General features: G+C 60.4%; 1 protein-coding gene across 1 annotated transcript in view; it reads left to right on the top strand.

Moving 5' to 3' along the window:
* The first annotated feature begins 5,383 nt into the window (after positions 1–5,383).
* HMCN2 (hemicentin 2) overlaps positions 5,384–17,636 on the top strand; it is a 52,799-nt gene continuing 40,546 nt past the window's right edge. The window contains exons 1-16 of the mRNA XM_085325241.1: positions 5,384–5,624; positions 6,925–6,995; positions 8,032–8,190; positions 8,462–8,584; positions 10,041–10,212; positions 10,615–10,721; positions 11,059–11,179; positions 11,268–11,531; positions 11,733–11,877; positions 12,221–12,342; positions 12,480–12,752; positions 13,006–13,147; positions 13,947–14,074; positions 14,182–14,295; positions 14,410–14,559; positions 17,221–17,415. Of these exons, the coding sequence (XP_085181367.1) occupies positions 5,384–5,624; positions 6,925–6,995; positions 8,032–8,190; positions 8,462–8,584; positions 10,041–10,212; positions 10,615–10,721; positions 11,059–11,179; positions 11,268–11,531; positions 11,733–11,877; positions 12,221–12,342; positions 12,480–12,752; positions 13,006–13,147; positions 13,947–14,074; positions 14,182–14,295; positions 14,410–14,559; positions 17,221–17,415 (2,527 nt within the window). The remainder of the gene's footprint in view (positions 5,625–6,924; positions 6,996–8,031; positions 8,191–8,461; positions 8,585–10,040; positions 10,213–10,614; positions 10,722–11,058; positions 11,180–11,267; positions 11,532–11,732; positions 11,878–12,220; positions 12,343–12,479; positions 12,753–13,005; positions 13,148–13,946; positions 14,075–14,181; positions 14,296–14,409; positions 14,560–17,220; positions 17,416–17,636) is intronic.

Genomic DNA, 17,636 nt, shown 5'->3' with positions numbered 1-17,636 from the left:
GCTCCCGACGGGACCGCGGATGCGGCGGCTCCTTCGCGTCCCTCTCCCGGGAAACGGCCGCCTGGAGACGGAGCCCCAAGGTACCGGGGGYGCCCGGGGAGCCGAGGCACCGGCGGCGATCGGGAGCAACGTCCTGGCGTCACCTGCGATGCCGGATATATATATTGTTATATTATTATTATTTTTTTTTGTGAGACAGTATTGTGCTTTTTTTTTTCTTTCTTTTTTTATGTATGCCTATCTCTCCGGTCGACCTCTTTATTTATTTGTTGTAAATGTTGCTGCTGTGTTTAGTCTCTCATGTGTGTCCGAACCCCTAGGTGATGATATGTAAGGTTTACATGCTCGTACGCTATTGCGGGGCGTCGGGAGCCTGCAATAACAAAGAAGCCAAAAAATCTGCCTCCCCCTCTCTGCCCACCCCCGTACACTGTGCTTCGTGGCCTGGCTGATGTTTCAAGGGGGGGCTGCAGCTTTTCTTCCTCTGCCCGCTCCCYGGTTTCCTGCATTTTTCCGTTCGCCCTGCTCCCTACAAGCTCGGCTAAGGATCGCCCGGCCCAAGCTCCCAGGCAGACTGGGGCCCGTCCCGGCTCTGCTCCTCGGAGACGTCTGYGTTGGTTTTACCAGCTCGGCCTTCGTGCTGGGTGGAGCAGGGGAGCAGCCCCTGTCCAGAACTTGCAAATTTGCATTTTTTCCCCATTTTCTTAATGCATGAAAAGTATTAAYGGAGCCGAGAGTTGGGTTTTGCTTTCAAACCGACTCACTTTCCTTTTTTCTTTTTTTTTTGTTTGCAAACCGTGGGAACGTTGCGATTCTGCCCCGCAGCGGGGACGGGGACGGGGACGGGCGGGCGGCGAGTCGAGCCCCGCGCTCGCGGTGCCCGGGGGCGCCGGCGGCRGGGACAGCGACCTCCTTCCCCGTTTCAGCCGACCGCGTTTTGTGGCCGTCGAAGGCAAAGCCGGCGCCGTGCTGCCAGCTTGTCTCCTTGCTGGCGGCGCGGTGCCGCTGCCGCTGTCCTGCCGGCTCGGGGCTCGACCGTCCCGTCTCCCCTGAGGCCGGCGGGACTTGCGCTGCGTCCGGACGCCTGCCTGCTCCCGGCATCGCCCTGCTCCCGGCATCTCCCTGCGCCCGGCATCTCCCTGGCCCAGCTCGAACCGCGGGAACCGCGCCGCCTCCCCGAAACGCCGGGGGGGGGGGTCGGGTGGCTCCCGGCGGGGCCGGGCCGGACTCGGCGGCCAAGCGGGGCCAGCCCTTCGCCCGGGGGAGGCTGGTGGCTCCCCGGCTCGTGCCCCGCGCCGCTGCCGGACGCAGGAGGGACTGAGCCGCTCTCCAGGACCCTGCTTTGATTCGTGCGCCGGCTGGAGCCTGGCGAGACTCCGGGATGTGGCTGCTTCCCCTGCGCCGTGGAGGACTGGGATCTTTCTGCCGTTTGCAAACCCACGGCGCTTGGAGCTGGTTTTTCCGATGCCCGTACGAAAACGCCTTCCCCCGTCCCCGAGCGGCCCGGCCTCCCGTCTCCCTCTCCGGGAAGGGGAAGCCCAGCGGGCGCTCGGAGGTGGCGCCAGCCGCCTTCCCTCGCTCCCGAAGCGCTGCCGTGGGAGCTCGCTCCGCACGCCGGTCCGCCTTGCCGGCTTCCCGACGGGAGCGGCGGCTTGGTTCGAGAGCGGGCGCMGTGCGTTTCTGCGCGGGTGGACGGGATTTGCTTCAGGGCTCGCGGACGGCGGCTGTGTTGGTGGGGCAAAAGCTAGAGCGGGGAGCGGAGGGGCCACGGAGCGGCGTGCATCCCCCGGGAGCCCCCCGGCGCAGGCGGGGAAGTCTCTCCCCGCGTGGGAGATCCACGGATGCACCTGCTTAATTTTAAGACCTCAAGCCAGGAGTTCACGGGAGTGTTCCTGCCTCTGCTGCGGTTCCTGCCCCCGCGAGTCCCCGCGTTGCAGTGCTGGGTGGTTGCTGGAAGGTGCCGCCTTGCTCTTTTCCTTGGAAACTCCTTTTCCTCGATGCTTCGTGGCCAAAATGCAACTCTTCTAGGTAGATCTTTGCAGTGCCTCAAACTTCTCTGATTCTCCTCTGCCAGACTGGTCCTTCCCYGGTGCCAATCGACATTTCCAGTGAATGTGACACCGCTGTAATCGTCTCTGCGACGAACCATCGCGCAACCTTTCAAGTAACACCCAGGCAAATGTGATCGTCGTTTGCTCGGACGCTTTCCTCTGAAAGGCTTTTAATTTTGCACTAGCTTTGCACCTCCTGGCCCGTCGTCCGAAGGACCTGCTGTACGCCAAGCCCTGCCGTGTAACGAGTCAGGCTCGGAAAGAGACCCGCCGCTCCGCAGAAGAGGCCGAGCTCGCCGGTGGTGGACGGACGGACGGACGGACAGACGCTTGGCTCTTGGCGCTCGCAGCCGCCCCCGGCAGCCCTTCCTCTGCTAACAGCCGCCTGCGCTGCCCGCTGGGTTTTCCGGCAGCGGCTGATGCCGGAAGGCTTTGGGATGTAGCAGTTCCTCGGCACGACATCTCGGTCGTCCCTCAGACCTTTTAAAATATTTGCACATAAAAAAAAAACAAAGAAAGAAGCAAAAAATGATTTCTGCCTGTATTGAAGAGCTCTTGGCTGGTTAACGAAGACCCTGCTTGGCGGTTTTGCAGCGGTGGCACATTCTCCTGGGCGGAGGGGGCCCTTGCTGGAGCCAGGCTGGTTGCGGCTGACGCCCGCGGCGGTGGCCGGTCCCCCTCCGGGCRGCAGGGCCCGCTGAGGGGGTCTGCCCGGCCCCAGCGCTTTGCGTGCTGAGCGCCTCCAAGCAGGTCATTTAGGCCGCGGTGGTTGAACCCAGCTGAGGGTTTGGGACCGTGGCTTGGCAATGCCGCTTGTCCCTCCTGCCGGGGCGCYGAGGGCCCCCGACTCCTCGCGGAAATCATCAGGACCTGCAGCTTCTCTGCCCCACTGAAAATACGGCTTGGAGCATCCCGTGCTAGGACKTGTTGGCCTTAACCGCTCCRTGCCTCAGTTTCCCTGTCAGTAAGGTGATCCGGGGGAGCCCTTGTCGCTGCAGAGAGCACTGTGGTGTTGGTGCGAGCAGGGTGCTGGTGCACACAGGGTGCCGGTGCATACAGGGTGCCAGTGCGAGCAGGGCGCCGGTGCACGCGGGGTGCTGGTGCGCGCAGGGTGCTGGTGCGCACGGGGTGCTGGTGCACGCAGGGTGCTGGTGCATGCAGGGTGCAGCTTTCGCGGGAGTTGAGTTTGGCGGTGGCCACCGAAAAGCGTGCGTGTGTGCAAGGAGCGGGGCAGGGAGCGGTTGCTTCACATCGCCGAACGGTTCATTTCAATCTTCATTTTAAATCTGGTCATTATTAAAAACGAACAAACCACGAGACCTGATCTGTTGCTGTCCATGACGTTTTCCCATCCTCAGTTGCTCGATACGTGGCCGGAAAGGAGCCTGTTGCAGCCGTGGGGCCGCGCGGCGGCCGTCGGAGGCGAGGGGCCGGCCCGGTGTCCYGCCACGAGCTGTCGCTCGTCCCTGTCGGTGTTGCCCCGATAAAATGCAGTACCTGTGCTTTCCTTTATTTTCATTTTGCTGTTTGCGTGCTGCCTGCGGCTGCGTTACAACCTTTGCCGGGAGCTCTGGCTTTTGTGACGGTTCCTCCCGGAGAGGAAGGATTCGGGTGAAATCTTCCTGCAATGTGCTGGGGTTTTGCAGCCCCTCCGTGTGCCATCCCGGCCGGGTCGGCTGCGGGACGGGGTCCCTCACCGGGGCGTCCGGCCTGCGTCCCCTGCCTGGGCTGCAGCCACACGCGGCGGCTTGAGAAACATGGGAGTCGCGGTCCAAGGCGCGCTTGGAGCGGGGCTGGTGTTGCGGCGTGCTTGGGGTCTCGGGGCTTTTGACTTGGGGGTGGGGGGATCCGGTGCCCCTCCTCCGGGGTTGCTTTGGAGAGGCCAAGAGGAAGGGAGCGCCGGCTCGGGGCGTGCAGCGGCGTCCCGGCTTGCATGTCCTGCTGCCTCGTCCTGAGACGAATTCAAGAGCAAACCGAGCAAACATAACCGTTTTAATAAATAAATAAATAAAATAATACGTAAAACTGCCCCAGGAACTCTGTGACAGTGGAAATAAAAGCTTAATGACAGTAATGAAGCCCCTGTGGTCTGTGATGCGTCGCAAAGCCGAGCCGGGGAACGCCGGCACCCGCCGGGGTCCGGGGCGTGCGAACCGGGCCCCCCTCCCCCGGCCCCCGGCTCCGTCCCCGCCGGCAGCCCCCTCCCCGCGTCTCGCTGAGCAATTTGGCAGGGGCTAGCGAGGGGACCGGGGGGCCGCGAGCCGGGCTCGGGACGCGCCGTGGGATCGCGTTCGCCGCTCTGCGCCGGCGAGCCTGCCGGAGGCGTGCGCCCCCCGGCCTCGGCGCCAGCTCGGCCTCGTTTGTTTGCTCTCCTAACGAGGGCGACTAATTATTTTCGGGAGCGCGGGGGAGACGCGCGAAGGGTCGGAACAAGGCGGCTGTGTTTGCAGGGGAGGTTTTGCGCGGAGGCGCCGCGGGGGGCACCGGCGCGCTCGTCCCCGCGCCGGGGGGGGGGCGGGGGGGAGCCAGCGGGGACGGACGTGGGGGTCCGAAATGCAGGTTTGGGGGGTGGTTTCCCGGAGGATGGGGCTGGCTTCGCCCTGCCGGCTGGGGCTGGGAGTCCCCCCCCCCGCCCCGCCCCCTGGGCAGGACGGGGTTAAAAGCCCAGCTAGCACAGGTGCTGCGGGACTGGGAGCACTGGTGGGCGTGGGCAGACCCTGCTGGGGTTTCCTCCTGCCGAGGCAGGATCCGTGCGGGGGGTTAGGGAGGCTGCGGCCGCCCCCGCCATCACCTGCCGCCGGCTCCGCGGGAATTGTGCAAGAGCCGGCGGCTCGCTCGCCCGGAGCAGATGCACTGGCTCAAACGCCGCCTTTCAGGGGAGCCAGGACGGCCCCCGCCGCGCCCCCCGCTCAGCTGCGCGCCCTTGGCCGGCCCTGCCGCGGCGCCCCCGGCCAGGGCCCTGCGGCTCCCAGCTCCGGGCTCGGCCGTTTATTTATTTACTCGGCGCTTTGTGCTGCCGCTTGCCGCCCGCCTCCGCCGAGCGGGCGCTCGGGAGCCTCGCTGCGCCCCGTTGCTCGCTCCCGGGGACCCCCCGGCAGGGCGGCCGGGTCGGCTCCCCCACCGTCCCCCCCCCCCAGCGCAGCTGCTTTTTGCGCGAGCGGCGCAGAGGAGGGGCGCCGGGCTGGGACGGGGGCCAGGCAATCGCATCCGCTTCCAGCTTCCCACCCACCTCCCCGCCACCGCCGGCCCCGACAGCCCTTTCCTTCCCCCGCGCGGCGGTCGCGGGTCGGCATCGGCGGGGATCATCGCCCCGAGCACTCCCTGGGCGCCCCATGGCGAGGCGTGGGGCGCCGCTCCGCGCGGGGGCCGTGGCGGGGCTCTGGCTGCTCCTGGCCCCCGGCCTCGCTGCCGCCACCGCGCCGGGGGTCACCTTGGCCTTCGTGTTCGACGTCACCGGCTCCATGTACGACGACCTGGTGCAGGTGATCGACGGCGCCTCGCGCATCCTGCAGCGGACGCTCGGCGGCGCGAAGCCCRTCCGCGACTACGCGCTGGTGCCCTTCCACGACCCAGGTGAGCCCGGCTGCAGGCTCGGCGCCGCAGCCCTTCCCCGCGAGCCGGGCTTTTCCGGGCAGGCTCGCGGCGTGCCTTGCTAAAAGCCCCACTTGCCAAAAAGCCTCGGTAAACCTGCTGCAAYGCTGGCACGCTTTCTCTCCGTCCTATGCTTTGCCTTGGGTTTTTTTGTGCACATCCGTAAACAGCTGCTGCTCCCCCCAAAAAGCCTGGATCCTGGACAAGGAGACRGGAAGGGGGCTCACTTTTTGTTATTTTTTATCCCCCCCTCCCCTGAAACACTGAGTTTGAATGAAAAAACCGCTGGAGCCGGAGCGCGGAGGCAGCCAGCGGCGGGGAGCGTCCCGTGGATAGGAGAGGGCGCCCGCGGGATGGGGAGAAGGGCGGACGCCTCCCGTTTCGGCAGTTGTCCTGCGGAGAGGCTCTTCCCTGAGCCGGGGGGAGCTGCGGGCCTGGGCACAGAGCTGGGCTTAATTCCCCACCTAATTGGGCWCAGGCTCAGTGCCGAGCTCGGGGCAGATACTTAACCTTGAGTCTTGCCAAAGCCAGGACTAATGCATTTTTTTTTYTGGGGGGGGGGGGGGGGGGAAGCTTGATTAACCTGCCAATTAGCCCCATCTGTGTCCAAACCCCCTTCCAGCACCCTCAAATGCAGCTGCCCTCGCAGTGCATGTGGGACAGAGCTGCTCCCAGCCCAGCAGCGCGGAGGGGAGCACGGAGGTGGGGGAGGCTGTGGGGGTCCTGCGCGGAGGTTACGCAGGYGTTTTCCCTTTGGGATCTGGTCCTGGGGCATTGCTTTCCAGCCCTTGCATTCGCGTGGGTCTTGCCTACCAGGGTGTGAAATGTGGCTTTTTGGAAGACCGGCGCACCGAGTCTTTAGTCCTGCAAGAGCGTTTYGGCCGGGGCAGACGCTTGCTAATTCCTCGGGGACCCCGCAGCAATCCTAAGCAAGCTGCGACTTGGGTAGCCGAGGGTGCCCGAGCGTCCCTGTCTGTAGCTGTGCCGGATGACACGTGGCAAAGCCAAACCCCAAGTGGCCGCCGAGCTCGGAGGCTGAGGGCGTTGAGGCGCTGGGGCACTGCAAGGTCCCGAGCGAGGTGCCTCTGGTGGCACCAAGGCGCACGGCCAGGTTAGGAAAGCAGCAAACAGCCGTGTTATCGCRGGCTGTGCCAGCTCAATCCTGAAGTCAAGCGACAGAAGGAACTTTTTGGAAGAAAGCTGGAAAGGGCGTTTTGGGGCAGGGAAGGTGCGTGGCTCCCGAGGCGGAGGGGGCTGACGCGGCGGTGCCGTGTGCTTGCAGAGGTGGGCCCGGCGACCCTCACCACGGACCCCCGGCTCTTCCAGCAGCGCCTCCAGGAGCTCTACGTCCAGGTACGTTACTTCAGCCCACAGCGGGGCCTTGGGGTGGCCGATTACTTGGCCCTTTGCTGGTGATGGAAAGCCCAGCCCCGGCAATCCACGCGCTAAGGAAGCCTGATGAGGAATTGGTCCTGGGGCATCGCAGAGGAGCAGTTTCTCCTCTGCTCTGAGTCTGGCATCTTGCAGCCATCTGGGCTGAGCTGGGCTTGCTGGTGGCCAGCAGCGCTGGGGCAGGAGCAGAGCAGGGCGGGTAATCGGCCCAGCACTGCGCCGTGCTGGAGGCACTGTCCCTGCGGCGAGGAAGAACCATCTCGTTTTGTCATTCTTCTCCCAAAACGCAAGTGTTTTCCCTAGGAACAGTTTGTACATACCCTCCACGGAGCCACAAACCTCCTCTCAAATCGCTGTTTAAAAATTGGTTTTGAAAGATGCTGCTGTGCACTGCRCCCTGCCAGCAGAAATGCTCTTGGGGGATTTAATCATGTTGCACTTGTCTCTGCTCCTGCCCTGCCTCCCGTTCGCTGTTAAAGCCCCCATCCTGTTTCCCTTCAGACGCGGCCACGTTTTAGCGGGTTGCATTTGTGTGCTGGCTCCAAGAGCCGGAGGTGTAAAGCCACGACTGCAAATCATTTCACAGCCCTTGAGGGTGCAAAGCCCGGTGGAGATGGGAACTGCTCCTCGCTCTCATCTCCGAACTTGCAGCCCGCTGCCTGGGGCAGCCAGGTTAYGGTGATGGGCACGAACGTGTCTGCTGAAGGTGGCTGTGGGAAGCTACTGGTGCCGCAAGTCCTAATGCGTGGTTCAACAAGCCATCGGCTTGGAGGGAGGAAAGGCTCCGCTGCRATCCTGAGCGCCCCTGTGGCGTGGTCGCCCTGCCCGGCTGCGCTCAGGCTGACTCCAGCGAACCTCTGCAGCTCCTCCACACGAGCAGCTGCGGGGCAGGATCCCCCCAGGGTGTGGGCACAGGCAGGCGAGGGCTGAGTGCGGCGGAGCCTTGGTTTTGGGCCCTGCCTGGCCTGTGWCCCCCACCAAGTGCTGTCTGCTGCAGGGCGGAGGAGACTGCCCAGAGATGAGTGTTGGGGCCATCAGGTTGGCTGTGGAGGTCTCGCACCCTGGGTCCTTCATCTACGTCTTCTCGGATGCCCGGGCCAAGGACTATGAGCAGCAGGAGGAGCTGCTGCAGCTCCTGCAGCGCAAGCAGTCCCAGGTGAGCCCCCCAGCGCTGCTCCCAGGGCAGGCTCTCTCCCTGGCTGGTGGGGCCAGCCCCAGCACTCATGTAAAAGCCAGCCTGTGTTGATCTTGTAGCTGCACGAAGGGTACTTAGCATCCTCCTGGCTGGGCAATATCCAGAGCCAGCGGGTACTGTTAGAAGTGCCACCCTGCTCCCCATGATGGTGGGTGCTGGGTCCATCTGGCTCTCTGGGGTGAACAAATCTCTATGGCTGTACGTGGCACTGTGGGAGCCGTCCCTCTGGTAGGTGGTGTTTGTGCTGACGGGGGACTGCGGGGACAGGAGCCACCCTGGGTACAAAGTGTACGAGCGGATTGCGGCCACCAGCTCTGGGCAGATCTTCCACCTGGACAAGCAGCAGGTGAAGGAGGTGAGTGGAGCAGATGGGTGAAGGACGGACAAGTGTCCCCACTGGCTTGGGTGGCAGCAGGCATCTTGCAGCTGGGCTCATGGGGAGGGATAGTGGCCCAGAAGCAGGCTCAAGGCTGGGAAAGGGCTCAGAGCAGCTTGGAGATGCAGCTACAYGGCTCAGATGCAGGCTGGGAGCACCAGGCACGCAGGAGAAGGATTGCTTGAGCTTATGCTGTTTCTAACATCCTTGAGCATAATATATTCTCCACTTCTGGAGACAGAATATCTGAGGAACCTGTGTTCTGACCCAGCCTGGCTACTCATGTGTCTTCCTGGGGTTAATCCTCATGTCCAAGGGACCTGCAGATTGCTTTGGGAACCTCTAAACTCCTGCTCTGGTCTGAAACTGAAGCAAGGGTCGGGGAAGATTGGTTGCTCTGGAGCATCTTCTTGACTGCCAGGCTGCTTGTGTGATCTTTGATACGAACTGACTTGTCTGCCCTGTGGCTTTCCCCTCTGTGAAAGGGAGGTGTCCACCCTGGGGACAAAAGGCTGTGAATACTGAAGACCTTGCTTTGGTCTTGGTTCCTCTGGGAATGGAGCTGGTGCTCTGAATGCAGGGAAAGGAGCTTCCCTGCTGGTTTCTGTCCTTGAAAATCTTGACTGGTGCTTGTGAAGTGTTTGGAGGGCTCAGGGAAGAGCAAAGTGCTTTTCTTCTCATTACTGAGCAGCCGCTCTGAGCAGAGTCCCTGGTGAGCTCTGCCAGCCTCCCGCCCCTTTCCAGCCTCTGGCGGTTGCGTGTTTTAATGGTTTGTATTCCCCCGGGGTGAGCTAGAGGGTAATAACGTATCTCCCAGTGACTGAGCAGGAGCCATCTGGCAATAACAATTATGCCAAATTATTCAATTCCTTTTTCATTGGGAAGCGCATGCGCCTGTCTYCACTTGCAGTGAGGCAGGCTTGGTCCGGGCTGTCATCTCCTGCCCTTCCACCCCTGCTCTATCCTGTGGTGACACCCACCAGATATGATGCCTTCACAGTGGTTTGGGGCTGGACCCTGGTCCTCACAAGTTGTTTACCCCAGCCAAAGGTTTGGCCCTTGTGTCTCAATAACTGGATGCATTTTCTTAGGCTCCAGTTCAGCAGGCAAAAGCTGCAGAGAGTGGTGGGACGTGTCAATTCATTGCACGATTGAGTTGTTCCTTGTGCACAGCCTTGTGTCACCACCTGACAAGCAGAACAGTGATGCTTGTTGTGGCACTGAGAGTGGTTTGGTGACATCTGGGCAGGATCCCTGGCTGCTCACAGTGGGCTGGTGAGCTGTCCTGGGGCTTTGGGAGTCTTGCAGCAATGTCGGAGTCTTGCCCTGAGATTCTGCCCCTGTGCAATACAGCCTGCAACTGAAATGATTTTTTTGAGATGGTAGTGCCCAATGGCAGGGGGATCCTGGGTTAATCTCTCTCGTGTGCCCCCAGGTGCTCAAGTGGGTGGAAGAGGCCATCCAGGCCTCCAAAGTCCACCTGCTGTCCACAGACCATGARGTTGGCGGGGAGCATACTTGGCCTGTGCCCTTCGACTCCAGCCTGAAGAAGGTCACCATCTCCCTGAGTGGCCCTGCTCCAGAGATTGAGATCCGGGATCCTGCAGGTAGGTGCTGAAGAGAGGGGAGCAAGCAGGGGTGATGCTTTGCTGTCTGGAGAGTGAGAAATGCTTCCTGGGAAGAGCTCAAAGGATCCCAGAGGTCAGAACAAACCACAGCTGCAGACAAGGGAACTGCCAAACCCTGGTCTGGAAACTTCAATAACAAGCAATGAGCTGCAAAGCCCTCGTTAGGCACTGAAGCGTGTCTGCTCCCCTCCCCTTCCCTCTCCTCCAAGTTAGTCTTGCCTCTCATTTTAGGAGGGTTTCCTCCGCTGTCCCTCTCTTTGCGCTTTGCATCTCTGAGCTGCAGACAAAAGCCTTGATGACCAGGGACTCCTGGCTGATGACAGGCAGGACCTGAGGAAGGGATCCAGGTTGCTTATCCTAGAGGTTTGCTTGCCATTGCAGGAAAGGTCCTTGAGGAAGGCCAAGACCTGATGGAACTCCTCAGCATCCCAAACTCGGCCAAGGTGGTGGCCAYGGAGCCCCGTGAGCCAGGGATGTGGTTGGTCAAGGTAGGCTGGCACATTGTGCCTCTCTGGCCAGGATAGGCAATGAGACTAAGCCTGTGGGGTGCCTTTCCCCCTTTCTTTGGGCTTTCCAAATACCTCGCTAGCAAGCACTTGGCTTTGTCCTGGCACCCACGGACACTGTYCCCCAACTGTCTCTTCCTGCAGGTGTAGGCTTTCCCTTTTTTTCACCACTGGTCCCACAGAAGAAGGCACAAGTGGTCTGGAAGGGGCTGACTGCCACCTTTCCCCTTGCTGCCCTCCTGTCTCTGGTGTGCAGGGTGGGTGGTGTCACCTTTCCTCCTTCTCCCACCTCTGCAAGCGTGTCSTACTTTGCTTGCAGACCCGGAGCAGTGGCCGCCATTCAGTGAGGATCACAGGTGTCAGCAATGTTAACTTTCAAGCTGGCTTCTCAACCCAGCCTGACTTTGACCCCAGCGAGCCTGGCGAGCGGCCGGTGCAGGGTAAGGCTGGTGTCGCCCAGACGCGCGGGGGCTGCGTCTGAGCGGCTTGCAGCCAAGCGCGTTGCTGGTTTTTCCTCCCTCTCTCCAGGCCTTCCCATCTCTGTGGGAGTGAACTGCACTGGCCTGAAGCCGCCTGGACACTTGCAGGAGATTGAGCTCATCAATGGCTCGGGCCACTCACTCCTCTCGGTCCCCATGCGGCCTGTCCTCAACGCCTCCTCCGGGCAGCTCTGGGTGGGCTCACAGCTCCGTGCACCCCCAGGGGATTTTCTGCTGAAGGTGAAGGGTGAAGATGCCCAGGGATACCCCTTGCACCGTCTGTCTGGGGTCACCTACACTAGCGTGGTCCCTGGTGAGTGGTCAGCCCTGACCCTGGCTTTGCTCTGGCTCCTCAAAAGGCATTGAGTTGGAGCCAGAGCTTGGAAAGATGGGAGATCTTTCCAGCACTGGGTCTGGTCTTATTTCTCACTGGATGTTTTTATCTGGTCTCCCAGTGCAACCCTTGATGAACTCCTGAGGAATGTTATCTATATGCATGTCCAACTACTTCCAGGTCTACCCAAGGTGAACATCTCCAGCAAAATCCAGGCTTACAATCGTGAGCCTCAGCTGATCTCCTGCTCCGCACAGAGCGAAATCCCTTTCCGCCTGCAGCTCAGCCGGGGTGGGAAGAAGCTTGGTGAAGGTGGGATCTTCAGGTGAGTCTAGTTTGGCGCTGTTGGCTCCGTGCTGGATCTGTGCAAGGAGCAGCAGCCCCAGAGCTGTGCTAGCTAGGAGCACGGTTATATGCCACCATGGGGCAAGAAGTACAAGKTGGGGTTGGTTGTGTGCTTGAAAGTTGAGAGAGTCTCTAGGCAGCAGAGAAAAATTATGAAGGATTTGCCTGTGTAATTCCATTGGTAGAGGAATGCCCATCRGCCTGAGTGCGGAGGGATGATGATTATTTTGTTTTAAACCCCAAGGATTGGAAGTGGGGTGGTGGCATGACAGCCCCAGTGACCCCAGGGATGGGGATTACCATGTGGTTTCATTCTCCTGTAGAGGTTTGGGGAACAGCAGCTGGCTAATTCCCACAGTCTCCAAGAGCGATGAAGGATTTTATGAGTGCACAGCCACAAGCAAGATTGGGGCAACACGGGCTCGCACCTTCGTCTCTGTAGCAGGTCAGTACTTCTCGTGCTGGGTGGGATCTGGTGAATGCTTGGTGCTTTGGTGCTTGGAGATCTCTGGGTCTAGAGGTGGGGRTGGGCTTGTCATAGAGCTGCGCTCTTGATTTCCCCTTGGCTTGTTGCATTTGCAGAACCACCACCACGTCTCAAAGCCCCTAGGAACATCACAGCTCTGCCTGGCCAGGATGTAGTGTTGTCCTGTGCTGTTCTGGGTGATGGCCTGTACAATCTGACCTGGAGCTTGAATGGGAAGGCAGTGCAGCTGGAGGACGGCAGATCGAGGCTTCTGCAGAACCACTCACTGGAAATCAGCAATGTGCAGCCGGRGGATGGGGGCCAGTATGAATGTATCGCGCACAATGCTCACGGTGCTGCCGGTGTCTCCATCTGGCTCTTCGTCCACGGTAGGCTGTCCTCCATGTGGGACCATGGCTTGGCTCTTGTTTTTGGCAGCAAGGTTGTGGCGTAGGCAGTGCTTTGTGGCTGGAGTTTAGTTGTGCAAGGGGATTTGCAGCCCCAGGTCCTCTCAGGAGCACAAGATGAGAGAGTTTCACCCTGCTCTGATTTGGGTCCATGCTAGTCTCCTGTGGGAAGGAGGAGAGGGAGCTGAATGGGTCGCACCTTGGGGCCTGAGCTCTTCTGCTCCTCCCTGGGCAGAGGYGCCATGGGTGAAGGTGGACTCGAGCCCCCAGCGGTTCACCAAGGGTGAAGAGCTGAAGCTGAACTGCACAACAGGAGGCCACCCCCCACCGCGGACTATCTGGAAGCATTGGGGCAGGACCCTGGAGGAGGACGAGAGGTAATCAGCAGAGCCTGCTCCAGTGCCAGGCTTGAACACCCAGCAGCTGGCATCCCGTGGTTCCTGGAGGAATATCTTGTTTCCTGGTGTAGGGAGGGGGATGCAGGTTGTGGCAGAGGGGAATGGATGGACAGGAAGCTCTCGGAGGAGAGTCTTGTAGGAATGTCTTATGGAGTCATGTTTGTCCTCTTTAATCTTGTTGTGTCCTGTGGTCTCATCAGAGAGATGCACAGGTCAGTGGAGAAGGGTTTGCTGTGGCTCCCGGCTGTGGAGAGATGGAAGCGTTGGAATATCCCYAGCCCATGTGCCTGAGATGGTTGGCGTGCTGTCAATCTTAATTTCATATGTTTAACTTTAAGCCATCCTTCCTTACCCATGTCACTGTCCCCACCAAGGGTGATCTGAGGTGGGAAGGAGCTCTTATAAGCTCAATGTGGACTCGAGCCTCAGAATGCTATTTGTGCTTTGCCTTAACTTCTGCTTTTGGCTTCTTACCTCCCTGCTCCGYGTGAGGCTGTAAGTGCTTAACTAGACTCTGGGGAGGGCTTTTCTCTTCCCCCTCTGGATATGAAACCCCCACTCCCCAATCCTCAATGCTTTTTCCCTGGTTTAAAGCAGTCTTCTCTCCTGCAGTGGCTGACACATTTGGATTTTGGTGCAAAACTGGATCTATCAAATTCCCAGTAAACTTTTCCTGGGTGAAAGATAGCTTTAAGCTTGCTGTTTTATTTCAACACATTTTTTTCGTCAGCTCCATTTTCATAGGGCTCACTTCTCCCTCTCTTTCTGTTTCACCCAGGGTTTTTGTCGATGYGCAGGGTACYCTGCACATCACAGTCGCAGTCCCGGCGGACGCGGGGAGCTATAGCTGCCGTGCCAGCAGCCCGCTGGGTTGGGACGAGCGAGCTGTGGCTCTGGAGTACATCGGTATCGGCTCCCCCCTCTGCTAGCACTCCTYATTTCTCCCCGAGATCCAGGCTCCCTCCTAGCAGGCAATAACCTGAAGGACTKTCTGCTCTCCCCCACGGGCACAGAGCCTCCTGCCATCCTGGCAGCGACACCCGCGGTGAAGGCCCTGGCTGGAGAAGATGTGGTCCTGGAGTGCTGGGTTTCAGGAGTCCCCCCACCCCGGATCGTCTGGTACAAAGGTGAGGCTGGGCTGGGGGACTGCTGCTCCTGGCCCTGGGGGGTTGTGAGGTCCTGGCCTCACYGGAGGCACCCCAGAACGTGGGCACTCATGTGGGGTGTCTCCCTGCGGGCAGGTGAGCAAGAGCTGGCGGTGTCCCCCGGCGGCATGCAGCGCAGCRTCCTGCAGCTCCAGGCGGTGCGGGCAGAGGACTCGGGCGAGTATATCTGCGAGGCCCTCAGCGAAGCTGGTGTCTCCTTTGACGGCGTTGTGCTGGACGTGGGGTGTAAGTCTCTTCTGCTGTTGGCAGCTTTGGAGTTGCACCTGACCACTAAAGGTGACCTCTACCTCTCTAAACAGAGTGAATAGTGGGAAAAGTACAAGGGGGCTTTGCTGAGCAAACGACATGCTGGCCAGGGAGAGGCGCAGGSGCAGCAGGTGCTGGAGGGCTGTGGGTTCGTTAGCCTTGGAGCAGGCTCCTGTGCTGGTTCCAGAGGGGTGGTGCTGGTCTGGCGGAGCTAAAACCATCTCTGAGCAACTGAGGAGGAACGAGGCTTGGGGGTTGTTCCCCTGGAYCGCTACTGCTGCCCTCCTTTGTGCCCTGCTCTCCCTTCCTCGATGCGTCCCGGTGCTGCCGGTGCTGCCCCTGGGCCCCGCCGTCCTCCGGGTGTCTGCGCTGTGCTGGGGCTCCAGCTGCAGCCGTGCGGCTGAGCCTGGAGGTGGTGGGGATTTCCTCGGGAGCGTTGTCCCCGAGGACCGGCGCAGCTGGTGTGGCTCAGCGCCGGCTCCCTCCGCCGTCGGTGCGGGCTGATGAAACGCTGCCGGGGGCTGATGAAACGTGGCCGGCTGCTCTCAGCGCCGCAAGCGAGCGGYGGGCAGAGAGAAGCAGGGAGCCCCTTCCTTACAGCACAGCCCAGGTGGGATTTCAGGAGATACCAGCTCCCACCTGGGAGCAGAGGTGTGACCTGCTGTGGGAGGGACCCAGATACCAGTTTTGGTTTTGATGGCTGGGTGCAGGGCTGCAACGCCATGCCCTCGGCCRCTGCTGCGGGACGCCCCAGCGCCCTGTGCACGTGGAGGGGATGCAACCCACCTGCTCCAGGATGCCGTGCTCGGACCGTGGGCTGCAGCGCTTGTGGGGCATTCCCCTTTGCCCCGCTCGCAGCCCCTGCGCCTGGCGTTGCTCCCTGGCCGCAGAGTCCCGGCTCTGTCTGCCGCAGCTGAGGTCTGGCGGGTCACGCTGGCTTGCACCCCAGCCCTGCTCCTCGCACGGCCAGAGGGCTGCTGGCCAGCCCCTCCCTGGCCCTGGGGACCTACGCCTCCTCTCTGCTATGGATCAAACCTGTTAGGAGACCCCACTACTGCTGGACTCTCCCCTGAGCCATTACAGCACAGCGAAAGCGTTCAGCGTGGCCACRGGGGTGCAGCCCTGGCCACCGCCGCGGTGCAGGTGAGGCGGCTGCAAGCTGCCCCRGGAGCTTGCCTGGTCCCTGCTGGCCTCGGGCAGGGCACCGGGACGTGGGACAAGCTCCCTCACGACTTGATGCTAGAAAGCCTGGCCTCCTGCTCCCTGGAGCAGGATAGGGAACTGAGGTTGTCCAAGTGGATAGCTGCCTTTTTGGCCGGGTGAGGAAAGGAGGGGGTGTGCATGTCTAACAGCTGGAGCAGGAGCAAAGGCACCGTCTTGGCTGCTAGCTAGAGAGGAACAGCCATCCAAGGAGTCCATTAGCTGAGGAAACGCCGCCTCTGCTGTGCTGGTGGGCTTCTCCTGCCTGCCAGGAGCTTTGGACGGCTGGGGCTGGGTCTTTCCATGTGCCGGTGGGACTGATAGCAATGCCCCTTGCAGGGGTGTGCTGCAACCCCAAAAGCTGCCAGGCTGAAGAGGGGGAGGATAAAGGTGGCCTCCTGGGTCCAGGGGCACTGGGCCAGTGCAAGTGCAGATGGCACCAGCTCTGCCAGGGGGTGAGCACTGTGCCGCAGGGGCTGCACTTACTGCATCCTGCTTGGAGTCGCTTGGTACTGAAGTCCCGCTGCTGGGCACGTTTCGGCAGGGGAGGCTGCAGCAGGCTAGCTGCTCCAGCTTTATTTTACCCTCATGGAGCTCTGCTRCGAAATTGCAGTTTGATAGGGTGAGAGTCTGTGTGCAAGCAGGCTGGGGTTGCCTGAGAGCCACCAAGAGCATTCTGGCCCTGGTGAATCCCATGCCGGGGAGGAGGCTCTGCCACATCCACATTGCAGATAGCTCCACCTCCATCATGATCCTTCCCCTTAAAGCTGCCAAAAGGACAGCCTGGAAGCAAAAACCTTGCACGGCCATGCTGCCATTCAGGAGAAACTGCAGGATCTGGTAAACCGCAGATCCACTAAACCCTTCTCTTCCTCAGCTTCATCATCTTTCAGGTCCCAAAGCTCCTTGCCCCAGGGCTGAGGTTGATTTCTGCCTGTGACATGGATTAGAGCTGAGCTGAGCTCAGCATAAGCACGCTGCTCCTGCTAAACTTCCCATTTCAAGAAGCTATGAGTATTACCGTCTCCTTGCAGCCTTGCTGGGAGTGGTGGCTGCTGCTGGGTTTCATGAAGCCGTAGCTCCTGATGCTACGTGCCTAGCACGAATATTGACCTTCTGATTTCATGGGGAGTGTCTAGCCCTGAAAAGCCAGAAGAAATACCTCAACAGACTGAGGCAGAGAAGTTCTCTAAGAGAGAAGTGTGGAAATTGTGGAGGCAAATCAGAGGAGTGTAATAGCTTTGGAAGAAGTCAAACGCTTTAAGTCGATTCTGTAAATTTTCAGGTGACCCAGCTTGCAGGTTTTGCAGCCTTATTTCTTCTCTGGGCTAGGGTGTGCAAGGAGCCTGATGCAGGGGAGCTGGAGCACCCTCTACTAGCGAGGCACAAAAGAGCGTAGACCTGCCTGACACTCTTCTCTGCTGCTACTCTCTCCTTTAGCTGCCCCTCAATTTTCTGAGGGCCTGGAGGATGTGTYGGTCGAGATAGGGGAGAGCGTGAGCCTGCTGTGCCGCGTCGAGGGCTCTCCCCCACCACGGATTGCCTGGTCCCGRCAGGATGGGAAGCCCATGGTGGGCCAGCATGGGCTTTTTGATGTTTCCAGCCGGCTGGAGACCAATGAGCTCTTCATTGAGAGTAAGAGAGCAGCGCATGTGCCTGTCTAGTGTCCTGGGAGCGCGGGCTTGTGAAGTATCTGCTCTTCAAGCATGTTCCTGCTGCGCCTTGCACAGCCATGTCCTGCTGCCAGTTTTTTCTTGGCAGTAAGATTAGTCCCTGTGCACTTCCTTTGCAGTAGTGAAGCACTGATGCTGTAGATGTATTTGCACCTTTTACTTATTTATACTCAGTTATTTGGT

This window comes from Rhea americana, unplaced genomic scaffold, assembly GCF_003343005.1.
Source record: "Rhea americana isolate MKP2758 unplaced genomic scaffold, rheAme1 scaffold_97, whole genome shotgun sequence".
Lineage (NCBI taxonomy): Eukaryota > Metazoa > Chordata > Aves > Rheiformes > Rheidae > Rhea > Rhea americana.
The sequence above is the reverse complement of the archived record's forward strand: the minus strand, read 5'-3'. Positions and strand labels throughout refer to the sequence as shown.